At 34.7% G+C, this 23,970-nt stretch overlaps 2 protein-coding genes across 3 annotated transcripts; one reads left to right on the plus strand and one right to left on the minus strand.

Moving 5' to 3' along the window:
• Nucleotides 1–385: 385 nt before the first annotated feature.
• On the minus strand, nucleotides 386–12,814 carry LOC137007572 (sphingomyelin synthase-related protein 1-like). 2 transcript variants are annotated; one of them, XM_067369110.1, is made up of 7 exons: nucleotides 12,683–12,814; nucleotides 6,697–7,025; nucleotides 6,352–6,619; nucleotides 3,851–3,946; nucleotides 3,549–3,666; nucleotides 2,212–2,362; nucleotides 386–1,301 (listed from the first exon to the last, which is right to left on the minus strand). In XM_067369110.1, exons 2-7 carry the CDS (start codon nucleotides 7,010–7,012, stop codon nucleotides 997–999), a joined length of 1,254 nt encoding a protein of 417 aa, XP_067225211.1. In that variant the 5' UTR covers nucleotides 7,013–7,025; nucleotides 12,683–12,814; the 3' UTR covers nucleotides 386–996. The 2 variants fall into 2 exon arrangements, with proteins under 2 accessions (XP_067225211.1, XP_067225210.1); XM_067369109.1 differs by lacking the exon at nucleotides 12,683–12,814 and adding an exon at nucleotides 10,226–10,359.
• A 343-nt stretch (nucleotides 12,815–13,157) lies between these two features.
• Nucleotides 13,158–23,451, plus strand: LOC137008286 (uncharacterized). The gene is made up of 7 exons (XM_067370255.1): nucleotides 13,158–13,279; nucleotides 15,453–15,670; nucleotides 15,915–16,097; nucleotides 19,569–19,620; nucleotides 19,694–19,828; nucleotides 21,168–21,385; nucleotides 22,491–23,451. Exons 1-7 carry the CDS (start codon nucleotides 13,158–13,160, stop codon nucleotides 22,700–22,702), a joined length of 1,140 nt encoding a protein of 379 aa, XP_067226356.1. The 3' UTR covers nucleotides 22,703–23,451.
• The last annotated feature ends 519 nt before the right edge of the window (nucleotides 23,452–23,970 follow it).

The raw sequence follows: 23,970 nt of genomic DNA on the forward strand, positions 1-23,970 counted from the left end.
TAAATAATAGTAAAACAATGTTATAATGCAACAACAACAAAAAATATGCCAATTATATATTTTAGGAATTTTTTTTTTATAAAATATATAATTTGCATATTATATATACATTATATATGTGTGTGTGTGTACATATATACAATATGTGTATATTTTATGAAAAAATACTATTTTTGATAATACACATTTTATATATGTACTCATATATATAAAATATGTAAATTAAATATTTTATGAAATATATATATATATATATATATATATATATATATATATATATATATATATATATATATATATATATATATATATATATATATACACACACATATAAAATGCAAATTATATATTTAATGAAAAATAATGTGTATTTTTTTAATGCGTATATATTTTCAAATATTTTGTGAGATTCACTGAAATACAGGGGACAATCTGACATCTTAAACACAGAATTTTGATCTTGTCATTCCATATAGAGACTAATACTGCCAAAATAAAATCTGCACTATGAAAATAGCAACAATAAATGGCAATAAGACCTACTCAACGATCATAACTGAATTAAAACCATATGGTTTCACACAGAGATCTTAAAAGAACATTAATATGTTCTATATTGCTTCAACGGTTGATCATGTGTACGGTGTTGAAATGTCTTTGGGAGAAATGAGGAATTACAACATCAAGTATCTAGTATTATGAAACTAGGCGAAATGAATGTCATGCAAACCATTTCTAAGGGCCTAAAGGTTTCCTGTCAGCAGGAAAAGCAAGACTTCTGTAGTTCCAGTTTAGTAGTTTTAGTGTAAAATAAAGAATAAAATGATTTCTTATTTTCATAAATAAGCCGAAATCCACAGTGATGGGAAGTGAAATCCCTTTAAAGACAGACAGCTACAGGAGGAAGTGGAGTGCTGTTGATCGAGGGTCAGATGCGGTGTTTGGCCTCCTCTACATCATGGCAACGCAAGAATCACAGTACGACGCGTGTGGCGGTCAGCGGATGAGTCGCTTGAGTTGGGTGGGTCGAGCGAAGGGCCAGCAGTACTCGTTCGGCACGGGTCCGTTGACGTTGCACTCGAAGAAGGAGAACATGGGGAACCAGATGCGCGCGCGGCGGCTCTGCTGGTAGGCGCGCGTGTTGGCCAGCGTGTGGTAGTACAGGAAGAGTCTGGTGGTGATGTAGAAGGCAATGAAGACGTCAATGGAGTAATGCTCGTGAGCCGCCAGGATGAAGAAGATCCCGAACAGGTTCAGGACCCACGACAGCGTGTGGATGAAGTTCCAGCTGCGCGGCGTGTCTGTGGACAGAGACAGATCAAAACTAGGGCTGTCAGGTGATTCAACCCCAGAAACCATGTAAACAAAGCAGCGTCCCAATGGACTATATGCACAGAGCGTTATTAACTTATTATTATAAACCAGCTGAGAGTCATGTGCTGGTGTGTCGAGCATCAGTAGTGTCATACTTAGTTTATAATCAGAATATAGTCACTTAAATAGTCAGGCACAGCATTAATTTAGTTATTCAAACGCAAGACGGCATACAAAATAAATCAATAAAGATGTTCCTCAGTGTTCCTCCTCGACTAAATTCAATTCCACCATCAGTTTTACACTTTCAGGTGAAAAAAAGCTTCAAAAATTAAATATTTATTGTGCACTTTAGATTAGTTGAATAAAATGTGTTTTCACAAGTGTGCTGAAATCATTGACTGACAGCTACTGTGATTATAAAGAGAGAGCGGCGCTCGCTTTCTGTCATTCATTCACAAGAAAAGTTATTTTCATCAGATTTTCTGAGTATTTCAGACTTCACATTGACAAAATGTGTTTTTAAACCTAGTTATTTTATAATGTTTAATATTTAGTCAAAAACGATTAGAGGAAATGGCTGATATATGCGCAAATAAATGCTACTTTGCCGCCACCTGCTGGTTAAAGTGGTAATTATTGTCTTTTTTATTTTTAAATAAGTGTTTTCTATCAAATTTCCTACATTTTTAAACGTTCGGTTTTACAATGAGGACAATCTCAGAAGGATGAACAAGTAATGTTTGTGGTCATCACATTAAAAATAACATTTGAAGTGTTGGAAAATAATGTGTGTGTCAGATGCAGCCTCTGAATTGGGACGCAGTTTCTGTTTCTGATCAGTATTTAAATGTTTCGGATTTTTGTACATGCTATGGTGTTCACTCAAATACTTACATTCTGTGACGAAGAAATTAAGCATGGTGAGAACGACGGTGTGTCCGCTGAACATGTAATCTCCACACGTCTGGACACCGGTGAGGGTCATTCCAAACCCGCTCCATATGGCCACAGCGCGCTGAAGCTTCGCCCACATGTCACCGTATATCTAACACACACACACACACACACACACACACACACACACACACACACACACACACACACACACACACACACACACACACACACACACACACACACACACACACACACAGAAAAAAACATACTAATAAAGTTTTGGGAAAATGACTTCACTTTCAATAGAGTTTGCAGGTGACATACCATTAAGTTAATAGATAATATTAATTGAATTGTGTTTAATCAATATTTCTCACATCTTGGATGGATTTTTTCCCCCCATTGAGCTTGTCACAATTTATATTCATGCATTTGGTGCTTCTATCCAAAGTGATTTGCATTCAAGGATCATATACACTAGCAGTCAAAAGTTTGGAAACATTATTATTTTTAATGTTTTTGAAAGTCTCTTCTGCTCATTAAGGCTGCATTTATTACATAATAAATACAGAAAAAACAATAATATTGTGAAATATTATTACAATTTAAAATTATTCTAATTTAATACGCTTTAAAATATAATTTATTCCTGTGATCAAAGCTGAATTTTCAGCATCATTACTCCAGTCTTCAGTGTCACATGATCCTTCAGAAATCATTCTGATATGCTGATCTATTATCAGTGTTGGAAACAGTTGTGCTGCTTAATATTATTTTATAACCTGTGATACTTTTTCAGGATTCTTTGATGGATAAAAGGTTAAAAAATATCAGTAAATTTTGTAAAAAAAAAAATTTAATTTTAAAATTTTTAAATTAATACTTTTATTCAGCGCGGATGTGTTAAATTGATAAAAAGTGAGAGTAAAGATTTATATTCTTAGAAAAGATTTATATTTTGAATAAATGCTGTTCTTTTTAACCTTTTATCCATCAAAGAATCCTGAAAAAGAATCACAGGTTATAAAATAATATTAAGCAGCACAACTGTTTCCAACATTGATAATAAATCATCATATCAGAATGATTTCTGAAGGATCATGTGACACTGAACACTGGAGCAATGATGCTGAAAATTCAGCTTTGATCACAAGAATAAATTATATTTTAAAGTATATTAAAATAGAAAACCATAATTTTAAATTGTAATAATATTTCACAATATTATTATTTTTTCTGTATTTATTATGAAATAAATGCAGCCTTAATGAGCAGAAGAGACTTCGTTCATTGATGAAAAGCTAATAATGAATTAAATCATAAACCGTCCGTACCTTCCCAGTGCACTGCAGGTGTTGACCCGGTACAGAGAGAGACGTCACAAACATAGTGACGCAGCGCAGCATGAAGACCGTCCCCATGAGACTACACAACCGTCTCAACAGGATCGACCTGGAAGACACACACACGTGTGAAAGTGGGCCAGGGATAAAAGCGTCTTTGATGGACTGACCTTCGGATGTGGAGACGCTGTCATGATTGCAGAAACGAGCTCATGTCTCTAACGATCTCAACACACATTCCAACGTTTATCGTGTACAAATGATTTTTCATTGAAATATATCATGCGTGTTACCTGTGTTTATGAAGCAGCAGAACCAGCAGCCAAATAGAGCAGAGGATCACGCCACAGGCCTCGGCCATCGCAAAGGCCCAGGGGATTCTGGGTACACTGTAGGGAGAAGAGAACCAGGCGAAAGGTCAAAAAGAGTGTGCAAAACACAATCCTCCTCCAAACAGATGGTGATTTATGCTGCTGTTTTGTGTTTTCCTGCTCATCTTCAGCTGTGTCCTGAAGAGATGTTCTGAGTCTGACGGGTTCAACTGTTTACATTTGTTTCCGCTGCCACAAACCTCAATCATCATCAGCAAGCGGAAGAAATTAACCATCAAATGAGTTTCAGTCTGTTTCACAGTTCAACATCTGAGATCTGTCACCTTTACTGATATTCATCTCAACATCTATGAATTTGCTCTGAATTAGCTCAAAAGGGTGATTTAAAGCGGTGGTTGATTATGATTTGACTGTTTTAACTTTAGTTAGTGTGTAATGTTGCTGTTTGATCATAAACAACATCTGCAAAGTTACAACGCTCAAAGTTCAATGCAAAGGAGATATTTTCTTTTACAGAAATCGCTTTTTAAGGACTACAACAAGCTTCTTCCTGGGTTTGAGAGGAAGAGTTGTTGTAGTATTTCATTCGTCATTTTACGCCGGACTGCTTCACAAACGAGGGTCAATTCAACACAAAAGATGAACATGACGGCACATGCTAGTGGATGAGTTGAATCAACTCCACAGCAACTACATCAATTTATCCACTAACCATTCAGAAACGTCTAAAAGTTGTAACTTCTTCCTGAGTCTCTCCATCAGTGTCGACTCCGGTTTGAATAATCCTCATTTTGTAGGGCGCTATTAAATCCATTTTAGTTTTTCACAAATTCCATTTTTTCCATTTTAATTTTTCTGGATTCCGTTTTTTTTCTCGATTTTAATGGTTAAATTAAATTATAATAATCAAAAAGAATGTCTAATTAATTGCATTCTTAAAAACAACAAATTTATTCATTAAAAAAAAAAAAGTTTTATACATTTTTTTTTTTTTTTTTTCAGAAATTCTGTTGCATATTTAAATTTTTCTGGCAATCAAATGAACGGATAACATTAATTGAATTTCCTTTAATCATGAAATTAAACTTTTTTTATTAAAAAAAAAGTGCTGCACAACAGAGCTCTACTGTTAAAATTAAAACATGGAAGAAACATGGAGATTGTTCCTTAAAAATATAGTTTTAATCATTTATTATTATTATTTTTAAGTCTTTTAGTGTACATTGAAACATATAAACATTTTTCTGTACAGAAGTAATATGTTTCTGTCAAGTAAAGGGTTAGTTCACCCAAAAATGAAAATTCTGTCATTAATTACTCTCCCTCATGCCATTCCACACCCGCAAGACCTTCATTCATCTTCAGAACACAAATTAAGATATTTTTGATGAAATCCGATGGCTCAGTGAAGCCTGAGCAATGACATTTCCTCTCTCAAGATCCATTAATGTACTCAAAACATATTTAAATCAGTTCATGTGAGTACAGTGGTTCAATATTAATATTATAAAGCCACCAGAATATTTTTGGTGCACCAAAAACTTATTTAGAGATGGCCGATTTCAAAACACTGCTTCAGGAAGCTTTGGAGAGTAATGAATCAGTGTGTCGAATCAGCGGTTTGGAGTGCCAAAGTCACGTGATTTCAGCAGTTTGACACACAATACTAATCATGATTCGACACAAAAGATTCATAACACTCCGAAGCTTCCTGAAGCAGTGTTTTGAAATCGACCATCACTAAATAAGTCGTTATTTTGTTTTTTTGGCGCACCAAAAATATACTCGTCACTGTATAATATTAATATTGAACCACTGTACTCACATGACCTGATTTAAATATGTTTTTAGTACATTAATGGATCTTGAGAGAGGAAATGTCATTGCTGGCTATGCAGGGCCATCAGATTTCATCAAAAATATCTTATTTGGTGTTCTGATGATGAAGTGAGGTTGAGTAGTAAATGACAGAATTTTCCTTTTTGGGTGAACTAACCCTTTAAATCAAACTTTTATTTTGACGGGTTGCCAAGAGCTTTGAGTTTCTGTTGTTTATTGTATGGCGATAGATTTTCTCAAATAAAATGCTGAAGTGACTTTTGAAGATGAATTTTGTGCGTTCATGAGGTGACAGAGGATGAAAAAAAACACGTCTTTTTGCGGTTTAATATTCACAGACACTAGTCTATATCGCAATTTCATTTTAAGTGTACTGACCTGCTTTTTATTCATTCATCAAAAATTTGACGAATTCTGTGAAATTCCGCATTATATAATAAATTCCGTTTTTATGACTAGATTCCGCAATTCCGTCTGCATTGAGGAAATCACAGAGCCCTCATTTTGGCTGCGTGAGATTCTCCAGCTTTGTTGTTGTTGAGCGACCGAGATGTTAAAGCTCCGCCCTCTTCTGGAAAGCTCATTTGCATTTAAAGGGACACACACAAACAACACAGACTCACCTGTCCAGGAAGATGTCAGGTAGCGGTGGGTACGTCCTCATGTCTGGCACGCGCTCGTGGACGATCACCATGACAAACGACGTGAAGCCGAAGACGAAGACTACGTAGACGGAGCTCATGATGGTCTTCCAGTACTCCGGGTCCAGTCTCCGCGGCTGCTGCTTGTATTTGCCGTTGTTGTACTGGTGATACTGGTCGCCGCTCAACGCGTCCAGAACGGCATCGCAATCCCGCACAGATTCACCGTTACACAACCAGTCCACTCCACCTGAACAACACGAGAACTTCATGAAACACACAAACTTCTACAAAACTTGACGGGATCGTCATCATCAGAAGCAGCACCTGCACTGTTCTGAGGCGAGTGTCCATCGTAGGACAGTCCGAGCTCCTCCAACACGTCAGCGTTCTGCTTCTGCAGCTTCCTGAGAGAAACCATCAGCCGTTTGATGTCTCCCAGGACCTTGAGCTCCAGCGGAGGAGAGCGCAGGTCGTACTCGCTCAGGGTCAGCAGGCTGGTTCCGTCCAGACGGTGTTTGTTGCACAGCAGGTCCACGTAATCGCAGAAGCCCTCTTCACGCAGCCAGCGGCCCACGTGCTTCGGGGTCCAGTGACGCACGCCGAGCTGCCCGCCGTTACCGGCCATCTCTCGCTCGCGCATCCTCTCACAGGAACTGGACAGAAGACAGAAACCACAGAAATTGTTGAATAAAGTTGTTATTTTTGCGCACATAAAAATGAAGGTTGATCCACTGCAGTCACATGACTGTTTTAACGATGTCTTCAGTACCTTTCTGGACCTTGAAAGATGTGATTATGTTGCTTTCTATTGGGGGATAAAAAAAAACTCTCGGATTTCATCAAAAATATCTTAATTTATGTTCTGAAGATCTTACGGGTGTGGAACGACATGAGGGAGAGTAATTAATGACATTATTTTCATTTTTGGATGAATTAACCCTTTAATAGTCATTGAGTTTGACGATAAAGACGTGATGGTGGTTCTTCTCCTTTCAATAATTAGATCAATGACGTGACGGGTCATTTTTTTTGTCCAAAGACCTTAATAATAATAAAAAACAAAGATATGACATTCAAAGTATGTAAGGTCTAGATCTCTTTTATTGAATCCAAAAGGTTTTAATTATATTTTTCAACATATAAAGGCATTTTAAAGCTTTTGAAGTGTCGAAAGGTCATTCGGTTTAACCGTCCAATACAGCCATTTCATTTGTGATTAAAATATCATAAAATGTAATAAATGTGTATTTTTTTTTGATTCTGGCATGATTTTATAACATCATATATCAACATAGTGCAAAATGATATTAAAATTATGTGTAGAAGTCGTTGCTTTGTTATGAGAAAGAATGTCCGGAAAAATGAATTTCATTGATGTCATTCGGAGTAACCGATATAAAGGGACCATTTTGGATCAAGTCATGTGGTCAATATCATGTGACAGGATGTGACATCATTCAGACACCTGCACAGGACCACATGGTCATGAAGCAAAGTAACTAACTCTCTCTGAACTATTTGATAAATTCATGTTTTCTCTTGATCATACGCATGTCCCGAAACATCAACCGCTATAAAACATGGAAAATGTTGTAAACTTGTACTAAATATAAAATGTTTGATTGTGCTTTTGCTAGCTAGATATCAGCCTGTTAGCATTGATTGAAAAAAAAAATCGCCATTCAGTAAAAACGAAATTTTGGTTAAACCGAATGACTTTTTTGGTGACAAATTTTGTCCATCTTGTAAAAAAAAAAAAGAAAATGACAAAAGCAGTGTTAATTGATTATAAAAACCACATAATCTCATTGTTAACACTTGATTAAACTTCAAAATTAACTATATCTCCATTATGTTTTTTTACACTTTTTAAAACCCTATTCGTCAATGACCCAAATAAAAGCTTATGTGAATCTTGAATGATCTAAATGGCATCTAGTAAAAACAACTTGATCATATGTAGATGTGAAATGACTAAAGAACCTAAAACTAGGATTTATTTCATATCACCGTATATTTCCGTAACACTCATCCCATTCCCAGAAACACCATCAGAATCATCATCTACATGAAGACAATGACATCTGAAGGCAGTAGGAACAGATTTTGGAAGGAAATATTCTTCATCACATCCAGATGTGGACGTAAACCAGCACATATGTTGATACTGTGGTAAAACTCTGGTAAAACAGGCCACATTCACAGCACAGAGATCTCATGACTGCAATCACCGAATCCCAGCTGTGCTTCTTGGCTTGAGCCTCGAGTATCTGGCTGGTCACCAAATCCTTCATTATGGTCAGTCTGAGTAAGCAGTATCTGGTTGTCCAGAGACGACTGGACATGAAAAACTGCCTCTTAAATGCACAAGATGAAAATCAAATCACAAAATGCAGCCGCAAGTGCGTGTGGTAAAATCGATGAAAGGTGCCAAATTTAAAGAGTAGATTGTACTGATACTGTGCATAAAGTTGATAAATTGCAAATACACAACTATTAGCATTAAAAACGTATTACATTTTGCAAGATTTCTTCATGTTCCTGCTGTTTATTAGTGATGCAGGGCTCCAGACTGCAACCAAATGGTGGCATTTTGTGACCTTTTTTCCCTGCCTATTAGAGGTCACATGTTGCTCAGCTGATGAGCGCTCCCATTTCTGTTTCACGTAATGCATATGAGAGACATCAAACGGCAAACCAAACGAAAGCGGAACGAAACCGCGCTACTCGTTTGAGCTGCGAAGCGGTGACCGTTTTTCAGCTCGGTAAATAATAAACAGAGCAACGTTTTTGTTATTCATTGTTTTTATTATTCATTTCAGGGTTCATGCAAACTTTTGGGAGTGAAATTCAAGCACTTTTTCCAGCACTTCAAATCTCTAAATATGATCCAATTTCAATGTTAATTTTAATGTTTTGTAAAACTAAAAGTTTAAAGATGAAGAAACACTTCTTTCGTCAAAGACATGAAATTTCCAGAATAAGCGGTAGATGGCGGCAGAGGAGCACTTATTGGCTTATTAGCCACTCCCTAATATATGGGGAAAAGTAGTCTCATGAAAAACAAAAACTTTTCTTCAGATTGTGAATGAATTAAAGCAAGTAAAGAGTGCTTATTTTATAATTTATTATAAAAAAACCTATAAAAATTTGGTTTTTGCATGTTAATGTTGTCAATAAAAGTTCATCTTTATTTTAGTCATTTCATTCATTTTGTGGGAGTTAAATTAAAATCAAATGCATCCACATACGCAATGCGATCATATTTCTAATTAAGAAAAGCGTTATAATGCAGTTATAATGTCAGATAAATTATGAGAAACGTTACATGATAAAGATCAGACTTTGCATTCACAAATTATATGTAAATTTCTCAGTATGGAACAAAAAATAAAAACAAAAAATGTATTTGCTCATAACTACAAAACACTTATTACTTATTAATAATTTAACAGCAATTTAGCACTTTGAAAGCAGTGATTCTTGACCACAGAACTCTCAAGACAGAAGATAATTTTAACAAAGCATTAAATTAAGCTAAAATAAGAACATTCTTTTTTCTTTTTATTCAATTCACCAATTCAATATGGGTTTTTTTCCTGAGAAGTGCAGGATTCCCACGGTTAGTTTAACTTCAAAAGTGTGATTTCTACACCTGGAAAAGTCATGCAAATTAAAAAGATCCTGCGACGCTATGGGCATTTTTCTAGTTATGCCAAGCTCTAAAATATTTATCAGGCAGAAAATTGTGAGTAAAAAACAAATGACTGGAAAAGTTATGCAAATTCATTTGTTTAAAAGAACACAAATTCTGGAATACTGAAACGTCATGTACAGAAACTAGAAGCATTACTGTAGCGTTCCCGAATCTCGGCTCATTAGCTCTCAGAAAACACTGTCTTTTCCCTGTGGACGACTGCTAATCCTCTTCAGAAGCAACAGATCCTCAATGCTTAGATATTTACAGAACATGACAGCTAAATTTTTAACACACAACAGGAAGAGAAACATATGAGTTTGTTAGTTTTTTCTGCTGATGTCTCAGACGTCTCACAAATGAAACAGCGCAGAGACGATTGAGCTGGTGAGGAAACATCCTCTTTTCCTGATTAAAACAGACACAGATCTACGGACACAGCAGTACAGCAGGACACGTGTCGACCGACCGCACCAAAACGGTCTAGTCCATTTCCAGGGTTGGGGAGTAACGAAATACATGTAACTTAGTTACGTATTTATAAAACAAAATTTACAGTTGCATTTTAAATGGTTGGTAATCAAATTACAGTAACATTTGAAAAGTATTTGAGATTACCAAAGTGATACTTTGAATTGAATTTAAACATTAATGTAAAGTGTGACGGTAATTAATGTAAAAATCAATTGGAGATTCTCCGACTCTGACAGTCTGCAGAAGCATCAGCTCCATTTCTGCTCATGAGTTTCATTCCTCTTGCAGAATATGCAACATTTGAATCATTTTAACCAAATAAGAGCGATCATAAAAATGGCATGTTATTTTTATTTAGTACTGTCCTGAATGAGCTATTTCACATAAAATACATATGCTTACATATATTCCATATTCCAGATGAAATTTCAAAAAATTTCCCCATTCACAAATGTCCATACCCTTGAATCTGAACTGTCCTGTCATTACCTGATGATCCACGACTGTTTTCATGTTTTGCGATCGTTGTTTGTGAGTCTCTTGTAAATGTAAAAAATGGTATTGCAACTTTTTTCCTTGCAATTGCAAGTTTGCATCTTACATTTCAGAACTTTTTTCTCAGATAGAAACTCGTAAATGCAAGTTATAAAGTCAGAATGGCATGATTAAAAACTTGCAATTCAGACTTTTTTTCTGGGAAACTGCGAGTTTAAATCTCAGAATTATGACTTTATAACTTGCAATTGCAACTTCATATCATGCAATTCTGAGAAAAACTTTTTTTGTGTGTTACAACTTATTAGTATTCCAAAGTATTCTAAAGTATTTAGATCAAGTTACAAAACTTAATAAAACAAAATACGTTACAAATTACTTTTTAAATCATGTATTTTGTAATCTGTAGTGAAATACATTTTAAAAGTAACCTACCCAGCCCTGTCCATTACAAGTCCTTTTCTCCAGAAAAAGAAAGCAGTAAACAAACATCACACTTTACTTTGCATATTCTAAACAAATAAGCAAGTCAATAAACAAGATATTTAATGACCTTCACTGAATAAAGCTGCACTATTGCAACTGCCATTCTGGTATTTTATCAATCAAATTAATTTTGTTTTACATGCTGGACCAGCTAAAGTTATTAATAATGAACGACGGCACCAGAAAAGAAAAGAAAAAATACTATTAAAATGGGTCGATATTTAAAGGAACACTCTACTTTTTTTGAAAATATGCTCATTTTCCAACTCCCCTAGAGTTAAACAGTCGAGTTTTACCATTTTCGAATCCATTCAGCCAATTTCCGGGTCTGGCGGTACCACTTTTAGCATAGCTTAGCATAGTTGATTGAATCCAAGTAGACCGTTAGCATCTCGCTCAAAAAAGACCAGTTCCGATATTTTCCTATCGGACCTTTTCATTTTCCGTCAGTCTCAGTACACGATGTAACTAAAGAAGAGTCAAGTTTTAAATAGGAAAAATCAAAACTCTGGTCATTTTTGAACAAGATGCTAACGGTCTAATCGGATTCAATCAACTATGCTAAGCTATGCTAAAAGTGGTACCGCCAGACCCGGAAATTGGCTGAATGGATTCGAAAACGGTAAAACTCGACTGTTTAACTCTAGGGGAGTTGGAAAATGAGCCTATCATCAAAAAAAGTGGCGTCTTCCTTTAAAATAAGTGTATTTTCTTCAAAAACATCACAGTGGCGGCCACGCCCAACAGAGTCTAGCCACACCCACGCGTCGCCACGCCCCTCAGCAGCAGAATAAGGCCGTTATCAGAAAACATCAGTGAAGTAATATGAGCCAGTCAGTGAAGTACCTCAGGTATAATTATGTCTCTCAGCTCGTCACACTGAGGACTTTAATCAATACCTGACACGGAGAAGCTAGTTGATATGGAAAAGGACTGACTTGTGCAGAATAACGTTGATATATCATCATAAACGAGGATTATAATCACTAAATATGACACCAGCATGTCTCATTCCCACCACAGCAATAATACTTCACAGATAAAATCAGGAATAAAGGGTGAAAATGTGTTCACACGCCTATAACAACATCACAGCAGTATTATTATGATATTTCAGTGTGTTAGCATGCTAGCGGCTAGCCTGCGCGCTTCACTTACATTAAACATCAGATTCTTCACTCGGAATCGCGATAAATCTCCTAAATGTGTCTCTATCTGGACATCTGTGGTAAATCATTGCGCCCTGACCCAGCTGGAGTGCACAGTCGATCTGACAGCAGTGTGTGTGTGTGTGTAAATACTGCAGATGAGGTCACTTCCGCTGCCACTCACACAGCGGCGCCTGCTGGCCATCATGTGGAATTACAGCGTGCTGCAGCTTTCTAATGTGTTCTTCACAACCTGTTTAGTGAACTGAACTCTTTAATCAGTTTAATTTGAATAAATGTATATATTTATTTCCCCAGAAATAAACACTGTTGTTGGGGATAGCTCACTCTGAAGCGGTTGCTAGGTAGAGAGTGGTTTAATTTTAGATTCCCAGCTGCACCTGCTCCTGTCACTTCAGATTAAATCAGATTTGACAGCAGCAGTATGACATGCTCATATTGTAGTCAAACTCTGAGTCAGTCTAATGGATGATGATGATGAGTGTGAAACTCCCTCCGTTAAAGAACTGGAGAAGATCCTGTTTGGAGGGAAGAGGAGTGGGAATCATGTGGATGAAGTTTGGCCCAACCTTTTCCTGGGAGACATGTGAGTCGCAGGGATGTTATAGATAACTGAAACTAAAACATTCTCATCACTTGAAATAAAATAAACAGAGCCAAAGCTACATTACTTTTTTTCATTTAGTGTAACTTGATGCACTGAAATAACTACAACTGAAATAAAAATGTATATAAACAGCATAGTGCATATTTGGTCTATTATGGTCAAAAAATCTCATATATATATAAATATATATATGTGTGTGTGTGTGTGTGTGTGTGTGTGTGTGTGTGTGTGTGTGTGTGTGTATATATATACACATGTATATGTTTGTTTATGCATGCATCAATGTATATATATATATATATATATATATATATATATATATATATATATATATATATATACATGATTCATTCCATGAAACTGGTACGATTTGAGTCCCTCTAACTTTTTTCAGTGTATTTTATCTGTTGGGTCACCAAAATATATTTTCAAAAGCTTTTTGTATTAATTGTAATGTCTCCTTTAATTATATTTATAAACATGACATACATTTTATCTTCATATTAGAAATTATTTTGTTTTTTTCATTCAAACCACCTATTTTGTCACGTCCCTCAAGACCTTCTATGAAAGTGTACTTGGGATATGAATAATAAAATGAGAAAAAAGTGCATTTGCCATTTCCATAAATATCCATGTGTGCTTTTTTGCTGGTAATGTTTTTTTTCTAAGTAAATTCATGATTATTCATTAAAATCACATGATTTAGTTCCGTACCTCAGTAACCCCTCAGCCCCGTTACACAAACCATGATGAACTGATACTTATGTGACATCATTAACAGGAAGTGACGTCATAGAAGTCTTCTGAACAACACTGTGAGCAAGTTACCACCTTCTTTAATAATTATAACTAAATTATGTTGTGAAATTGTGTTTGTCGAGCTTAACGACTCGTTACATCAATTAAATATAGAAAACTATTACTTGTGAAAATTATCTTTGTAATTTCAACATTATTCATGATTTCTTAATATTATGCATGTCATGCGCTCTCCGTTTATTCACTAGAACAGTGGCCAATTTGGGCAAAAAATCAAAACCCCGTCACACCTACATTTCTATTATTATTATTATTATTATTATTTTAAGTTTATGAAAAAGTAATTTAAAGTTAGTTGAACTCTGTCTGAAATGTTCAGAGCAATCATAAGAAAACTGATTTTAGTTCAAATTCTGAAGCCTTTGATCAGAAATGATGAGGTTTCTGTCACAAAAAGTGCCAATTTCAGGCTTTAGTAGCAAAAGTGTGAGATTTTATGTAACTTTTATATTTGCAATTACTGAATTAGTGTGAGGGTCATCTGATTAATAGGCAAATGTTGATTTTATCACAAAAAAAACATTTTATAATAATATTCAGAGAGCTCCATAGTGTCCATAACTTAAAATAATGAGGGATTTGATGCCTGAGATGGGAAAATATGTTTTTCTTAAATTTTTAATATGTCATTAATGTTGTGGGGTGTTCAGAAAAGTAATACATTTTGGTAAAAAATCTAAAAATGTGTAAATCCAAATCGAACCGGTTTCGTGGAATGACTCACATGCATGCATAAACAAATATATTTTTTACAATCTTTCATGTTAGATGCAATAAATTGTGATTAATCGATTTGTATATTGTGACTCATCGATATATATACATTGCTGTCAAATTGATTAATTTGAATGTGCAAAATTTGCCAAAAAAATCTCACTTATAGTGCCCAAAAATGATTTCTACACAGCAAAATCTCCAGAGTTAAATCAGCTCTGCTCAGAGTACATATGGTCCCTCTCTAAATAGTGTTAAAATAACACTAAAGCAGAGTTAAAGTTAATGAGATAATTAAGCAATGAATTAAATGATGATTGTACATTAGTGATGAACGCCTGCTGTTAACAAGCAGAATCACTGAAGAAAAGAACTACAACTGACTTCAGTCACAGCCTTATTAATTGCTTAATTATCTCATTAACTTTAACTCTGCTTCAGTGTTACTGTAACACTATTTAGAGAGAGACCAAATGTACTCTGAGCAGAGCTGATTTAACTTATTCACAATCACACACCAAATGAATCTCTCAAAGTCAGGTCGGATACTTATTCTCTAGATGAGTTATAAATCTGCGTTCTCTCAGTTCTCTCTGCTGTGTGTTTCTGTTCTCAGGTCTGTGGCCAATGATCGCTTCAGTCTGTGGAAGCTGGGCATCACTCACGTCCTGAACGCCGCTCATGGGAAGATGCACTGTCAGGGCAGTCACGAGTTCTACGGGTCAACGGTGGAGTATTACGGAGTCCCTGCGGACGATTCGCCATCGTTCAACCTGTCGGTTTATTTTCACCCCTGCGCTGATTATATCAAAGAGGTTCTCAGGTCTCCAGGAGGTGACAGACTGTGATTATCTGCACCATGAACATGCATTAGACCCCTGAAGACTACTGAATCATATTAGATGAACACAATTCTAAATGATCAATGCTTGCTGCATGTGCAAATCTGATTTTTATCAACTGGTTTATTTGATTGTTCATACAACATTTTATAGCAAAATCATGAGTATCAGATATGATCATCAGGCTTGAATAGTGATATACTGTAAACACACACATCTGGGTTTGTGTTCTGCAGGACGGGTGTTGGTTCACTGTGCGGTGGGAGTGAGTCGCTCAGCCTCTCTGGTTCTGGCGTTTCTCATGATCCACCAGCGGTTTTCTCTTCTGGACGCCGTTCAAACGGTCAAACTGCACCGCTGGATCTTCCCGAACCGAGGCTTCCTCAGACAGCTGCGGGCGCTGGACCTGACGCTCCGCCGTATGAAGAGCACGACATGAACATCCCAACACGAGACGGGATCATCACTCCTCAGCTCTCAGCTGTAGAAGGAAAATGTAATGATTTACAGTGATATCCAGTTATTTTGTTATAATTTAGATGATGGTACTTTTACTGTGAAATGTTTTTTGTACTGTAATTTATTGTGAAAAACAACAAAAGGTTTCTAAAAGTCCTAATTTTTTTGTATTATTTAACAGGTGTTAACCAAAATCGTTAGAAGATCATATTATGTGGTCTCCTGTACTCAATAATAAAATAAAACTAAAGTTTGATGACAAACTGTGATGTTGTGTTGAGAAAGCCAGGTCTGAACACTGATATTAACATTGCTAGCATGATTAACATGTTTGCTAGCATAATTTAATACTTTGTTAACATGATTAGCATTTTTGGTAACATTTTGTTAACATGATTTAACACATTGCTAGTTTTTGTAACATTTTGCTAGCATGATTAACATGTCGTTAGCATAATTTAATACTTTGCTAACATGATTAGCATTTTTGCTAACATGTTTGTTAACATGATTTAACACATTGCTAACATTTTGCAACATTTTGCTAGCATGATTAACATTTTGCTAGCATAATTTAATACTTTGTTAATATGATTAGCATTTTTGCTAACATTTTGCTAACATGATTTAACACTTTGCTAACATTTTGTAACATGTTGCTAGCATTATTAACATGTCGTTAGCATAATTTAATATTTTGTTAACATGATTAGCATTTTTGTTAACATGTTTTGCTAACATGATTTAACACATTGCTAACATTTTGTAACATGTTGCTAGCATGATTAACATATTTGCTAGCATAATTTAATACTTTGGTAAGATGAGTAGCATTTTTCTTAACATGTTGCTAACGTGAGTTAACACTTTGCTAACATTTTGTAACATGTTGCTAGCATGATTAACATGTTTGCTAGCATAATTTAATACTTTAACATGATTAGCATTTTTGCTAACATTTTGGTAACATGATTTAACACATTGATAACATTTTGTAACATGTTGCTAGCATGATTAACATGTCGTTAGCATTATTTAATACTTTGCTAACATGATTAGCATTTTTGTTAACATGTTTTGCTAACATGATTTAACACATTGCTAACATTTTGTAACATGTTGCTAGCATTATTAACATGTCGTTAGCATAATTTAATATTTTGTTAACATGATTAGCATTTTTCTTAACATGTTGCTAACGTGATTTAACACTTTGCTAACATTTTGTAACATGTTGCTAGCATGATTAACATGTTTGCTAGCATAATTTAATACTTTAACATGATTAGCATTTTTGCTAACATTTTGGTAACATGATTTAACACATTGATAACATTTTGTAACATGTTGCTAGCATGATTAACATGTCGTTAGCATTATTTAATACTTTGCTAACATGATTAGCATTTTTGCTAACATGTTTGTTAACATGATTTAACACATTGCTAACATTTTGCAACATTTTGCTAGCATGATTAACATTTGATAGCATAATTTAATACTTTGTTAACATGATTAGCATTTTTGCTAACATTTTGCTAACATGATTTTACACATTGCTAACATTTTGTAACATGTTTGCTAGCATGATTAACATGTTTGCTAGCATAATTTAATACTTTGGTAAGATGAGTAGCATTTTTGCTAACATGTTGTTAACATGATTTAACACATTGCTAACATTTTGTAACATTTTGCTAGCATTATTAACATGTTTGCTAGCATTATTTAATATTTTGTTAACATGATTAACATTTTTATGCTAACATGTTGGTAACATGATTTAACACATTGCTAACATTTTGTAACTTGTTTTGCTAACATAATTTAATACATTGTTAACATGATTAGCATGTTTGCTAACATGTTGCTAACATGATTTAACACATTGCTAACATGTTGTAACATGTTGTTAGCATGATTAACATATTTTGCTAGCATAATTTAACACTTTGTTAGTGTGTTGTTAGCATGTTGTTAACATGATTTAACCTGTTGTGGCATGTTTTAATGTTTTGTTAGCACGTTTTAACACTCTGTTAGCACATTTTAACATGTTGTTAGCATTATTAGCGTTTTGGTAGCATATTACTAGCATGTTTTAACATTGCTAACATTTTAACATTTTGTTAATATGCTGCTAACCTGTGTTTAGCATGTTATTAACATGACTAGCATTGTTGCTATCATGTTATTAACATTGTTATCATTATTTAACACATTGTTAGCATGTTTTAGCATTTTTGCTTACATGATTTAACACATTGCTAGCATGTCTTAGCATGTTGCTAACATGATTTAACACGTTGTTAGAATTTTTTTAACATGTTTGCTAGCATGATTAGCATTTTTCTAGCATAATGTAACAATTTGCTAGCATTATTAACATGTTGCTAACATAATTTAACCTGTTGCTCACATGTTTTCAAATTTTGCTAACATGTTTTAACACATTTCTAGCACATTTTGATTTTGCTAGCATTATTACCATTTTGCTAACATATTACTTGCAAGTTTTAACATCGTTAACATGATTAGCATGTTTCTAGCATCATGTTAGCATGATTAGCATGTTGTTAGCATGATTAGCATGTTGTTAACATATTGGTACCATGATTTAACACATTGTTAACATGTGTTTGCATGTTTCCTAACATGATTAAACACATTGCTAGCATGATTTAGCATTTTACTAGCATGTGTTAGAATTTTGTTAACATGATTTAACATTTCGTTAGGATTTTTTTAACATGTTGCTAGCATGATAAATTATTTTGCTAACATAATTTAACCTGTTGCTCACGTTTTAACATTTTGCTAGCATGTTTTAACACATTTCTAACACATTTTGACATGTTGCTAGCATTATTACCATTTAACTTACATAGTACTTGCAAGTTTTAACATAGTTAACATGATTAGCATGTTGGTAGCATGATTAACATGTTGTTAACATATTGGTACCATGATTTAACACATTGCTGGCATTATTTAGCATTTTACTAGCATATGTTAGCATTTTGCTAACATGATTTAGCATTTCATTGGGATTTTTAACATGTTGCTAGCATGATTAACATTTATTTTGATGTTTTGCATTGAATATCATTTTAGGTGTGGCATAAGTGTGTGAATAATATTAAAGATATCTTGTACTAAGCAGAACTTTGTGGTTTCCAATAAACTAGTTTTTAAATCTGAATGCAAATGTGAAAGAGATTTCTGACCTTCAGCAAAAGATCATCAGTGAACACTGACTTGTTTATGGCTCTTATTAAGTTTTTAATGCCTTTCTGGAGCAGATGTGGTCACTATAAACTATGAAAGAAAACAAAAAAAGGTACAAACATCAGATAATCATGTTCTCCTGATCACCTGTGAAGTGTGTGTACATGTGTGTACATGTGTGTATACGTGTCTCTGTGAGTAAGACTATCTGCACACTAAGGCACTAAATTGGGCATCAGCTGTTGTGTTGGATCAGTCAGAGAGCCACGAGTCAAACGCACCGGTCATTATAAACACTCTCTCTTCATCTATTTGGCGGGTAATTCAGGAAAGCAGTGATGGCCCGTAAATACAGCAGGAAAGAGTATCTGTCCGTCAAGGACCTGGAGAAAGTTCTGGACTCGTGTAAGTTAAACTTGCACCAAATCGATGAGGTCTGGCCAAACCTGTACATCGGGAACGTGTGAGTACAAGCCGCTCGACAAATCTGTAGAAATCATATTAATACTGTTAAATGCGACTGTTTTTTCAAGCTGATTTCTTGTGAAAGAGAATATTCAACAAGATAAAATAGGGCGGGACTTAAATTTGTTTATCTGAAGTTGATTGGATGGTGGAAAGTGGCCATTTTATAGAATGGAGGTGAATTCTTCCTTATATTCTTAAAAATAAAGATTCTTTATTGGCGTTGATGCTTCCATGAGGAACTTTTAACCTTTACGTTCCACAAAAAGTTATTTAAATTATTTAAATGTTCTTCACACTAAGAAAAAAAAAATGGTTAGATCTAAATATTATCAAATCACAATTATGACAATAAAAATTACTTTTTTGTCAAAGTTTAGTATTTTTTGTAATGAAAAAAAAATTTGTTTTGTTACATTATGATGAGATCCCACTTAGAAAATGGACAAAATTTATCCTCAAAATCAACATTATTGTAAAAAAAAATTTTTTAGTGCATTGTTTTTTTGTGCAAAAAAATGCTAAACTTTGACAAAAAGTAGCTTTTATGGTCATAATTGTGATTTGATAATATTTAGATCTGAATCAGCTGAAAATACTTGTGTAAAGATGTCTTTCAGTCAGTCAAACAGCAAATAGTGGAGCTCTGCAGCATCTGCTGGATAAAGTGATCATTTTTTACTTTTAAAACTGCATTTTCCAAAAGATGGACAAAAATCTCACACTAAACCATGTCAAATTATCCATGTGATCCCCATGAATGAAAGTTACAAATGTGGGTCTTTATAAAGTGAATTTGACATAAAAAGATGTTTTTGTATAAAAACCTACTCAACAAAATATTTATTTATTTATATAAATTTAAAAGATATGATAAATCCTCCAAAAACTGCACAAATAAGAAGTAAAAACATTAATAAACAGAGTAAAATTACATTTGTTTTTTAAAAAACAATTATTTTGCTACAAAATTATATTTTGTTGCCTCTGGTCTCTGGAGACCCCAAAGACCCTGAGTGTGACTTTTTTTTTCTACACTAACATAAAAACAAGATATCACTCCAGTTTTTATTTGTAGATCTAGAAAGTGAAAGAGAACATTTTATAATTGTAGCAAACGTTGTTTAGGGTCTAAAAAGACCTATAAGAGTTAAGAACTGTTCGCTGAAGGTTCTTTGGGGAACCAAAAATGATTCTTCTACAGCATCGCTGTGAAAACCCCCTTTTGGAACCTTTATTATTAAGAGTGTAAAGAAAGTAAACCAGGTCAGTTTTGATCTTGATATGTGATCACACGGGCTAAACATCTTCTGATGATGTATTATTGTTCCCATCAGAGGAATAGCACAGAACCGCAGCGCCCTGCAGAAACTCGGCATCACTCATATTCTGAACGCCGCTCACTCCAAGAGAGGAAGCATTGGGGACCAGAGGTACTACGGCACTAGTTTTGTGTACTGCGGGATCCCCGCTGAAGACTCCACACACTTTGATCTGGATGTTTACTTCAAACCGGCAGCAGATTTCATTCACAAGGCTCTCAACACTCCTGATGGTAAGAAATCATTCTGCAACATCAAAGAATTCACTCTTAGAAGTGAAACAGCGTGTGCACTTAAAATCAACATCAAACCTAACTAGACGAGTAAAGTTTGTTGGGACAAACTTTGATGTTGCATGAAAGTTTGAAAGTTTTATAAGCTTTAAATTTAGTGAAGCGGAAGGAGAAAGAAAGATATTGCTAACATGAATTTGCATGTTTTGCTAGCATGTTTTAGCATTTGTTAGCATGAATTAGCATGTTGTTAACATGTTTTATCACATTGCTAGCATGAATTAACATGTTTCTAGCATGTATTAACATGTTATGCTAGCATGGTTCAACAGGTTGCTAGTGTTAGGTTGCATGTTTTAGCATTTATTAGCATGTTGATAGCATTATTTAGCATTTTGTTAGCATGATTTAACAGTTTGTTAACATGTATTATCCTGTCGCTAGCATTATTTAGCATGTCATTAGCATGTGTTATCATGTTGCTAGCATGTATTGCAAACATGATTATGCATGTTGCTAGCATTATTTAATATGTTGCTAGCATTTTTTAACACACTGTTAATATGAATTAGCATATTGCTAACATGTTTTAACATGTTGCTAGTATGAATTAGCATGTTGATAGCATGACTTAACATGTTGCTAGCATTAATTAGCATGTTGTTAACATAATTTATCATGTTGTTAACATTAATTAGCATTTTGCTAACATGATTTACCATGTTGTTATCATTAATAAGCATGTTGCTAACATGATTTAGCATTTTGTTAGCATGTTTTAACATGTTGTTAACATGAATTAGCCTGTTGCTAGCATTATTTAGCATGTTGTTAGCAAGTTTTAGCATTCTGCTAGCATGATTTAACATGTTTTTCTAGCATGTTTTACAACACTGCTACTATAAGTTAGCATGTTTTGCTAACATGTTTTAGCATATCGCTAGCACGATTTAACATTTTGTTAGCATGTTTTAGCATTTTGCTAGTATGTCCTAAGCTAGTTGCTAGGCTTTGTTAGAATGATGAATTGTGGGTGTTATTTTTACCAGCTAGGAACAGGCGAGTATGAGCGGCTGCTTAATCAGATCTGATCTCGTCCTCCTAGGAAAAGTTCTGGTGCACTGCATCATGGGAATGAGCCGGTCCTCGACGCTCGTGCTGGCGTACCTGATGCTGTATCACGACATGCCTCTGCACACGGCCATACGCCGCATCGTCCAGAAACGTGCCATCTATCCCAACAGGAACTTCCTGGCTCTGCTGCTGGATCTGGACCTTCAGAGGAAGAGGAAACACCGGAGATGTGTCCTGCTGTGACTGATCACATGATCACTATAGTGATGAGAACGAGAACAAATGCAATCGACCTACTTAATATGCAGTAATGAGGAGCTGGAATATGGACCAATGAGATTTGACTGTGGGTGGAGCTACATAATGCAGCACTCCATATATAGATATGTACTACCTCCATGTACAGCAGACTCTGGACCATCACACACACAACAACTACACAACAGGACCAAAACACCTCAGGATCGCAAATGTGACGCATTACTGTTTAAAAGTTCAGGGTCAGCAAGATAATGTTTTTGAAAGAGTCTCTTCTGCTCTCCAAGACTGCATTTATTTAATCAAAAATACAGTAAAATAGTGAAATATTATTACAATGTAAATCAGCTGTTTTCTATGTGAATATATAGTAAAGTGTAATTTATTCCTGTGATCAAAGCTGAATTTTCAGCATCATTACTCCAGTCTTCAGTGTCACATGATCCTTCAGAAATCATTTGCTGCTCAAGAAACATTTATGATTATTATCATCAGCGTTTAAAACAGTAATATTTTTGTGATACATTTTATTTTTCAGGATTCTTTGATGAATAAAAAGTTCAAAAGAACAGCATTTATCTGAAATAGAATCTTTTATAACATTATAAAGTGCAGCCTTGCTGAATAAAACTATTCATTTTCTTTCAAAATCAAACAAATCTTACTGAACTCAATCTTTTGTGTGTATTGTAAATTAAATATGTTGCAAATGTCAAAATAAATGTGCTTGAATATATATATATATAGAGAGAGAGAAGAGTTTAAAATAAATAAAAAGCAGTGCGTAGGAAAGCGAATGAACTCACTTGTGTTTTCAGTGAAGTGTCGACAGATGACGAGGATCAGGATGTATTTTTATCTGGCCGCTGTGGGAATGAGGTTGTCTAATTTAAGACGCCGTTACTCGACACAGATGAGGGCGACTGCAGTGTGTGAAAATAAGCTGAATCATTCCTCATTTAATCAGTGTGATATTATAGAAGATGATCTTATACGAGTTCATCTGCTGGTGCTTCTGAAGAAAGAGTGTTCACAGCAGCCTGAATCACATTCAAGAACGTCCTTACGATCTTATTTTTACTTGATAAAAGTTCTCATAACATTGAGAGAAAACAGAACATCGTTATGGTGTTATTAATATTTGATGAATGTTTTTGGAATGTTTGCATAATTTTTAAAGTGTTATTTGTCAAAGTCAATTTTTTTGTGAAGTGCTTTTCACACACACAAAAAGTGTTTCAAAGCAGCTTTAC

Source organism: Chanodichthys erythropterus, chromosome 19, assembly GCF_024489055.1.
Source record: "Chanodichthys erythropterus isolate Z2021 chromosome 19, ASM2448905v1, whole genome shotgun sequence".
Taxonomy (NCBI): domain Eukaryota; kingdom Metazoa; phylum Chordata; class Actinopteri; order Cypriniformes; family Xenocyprididae; genus Chanodichthys; species Chanodichthys erythropterus.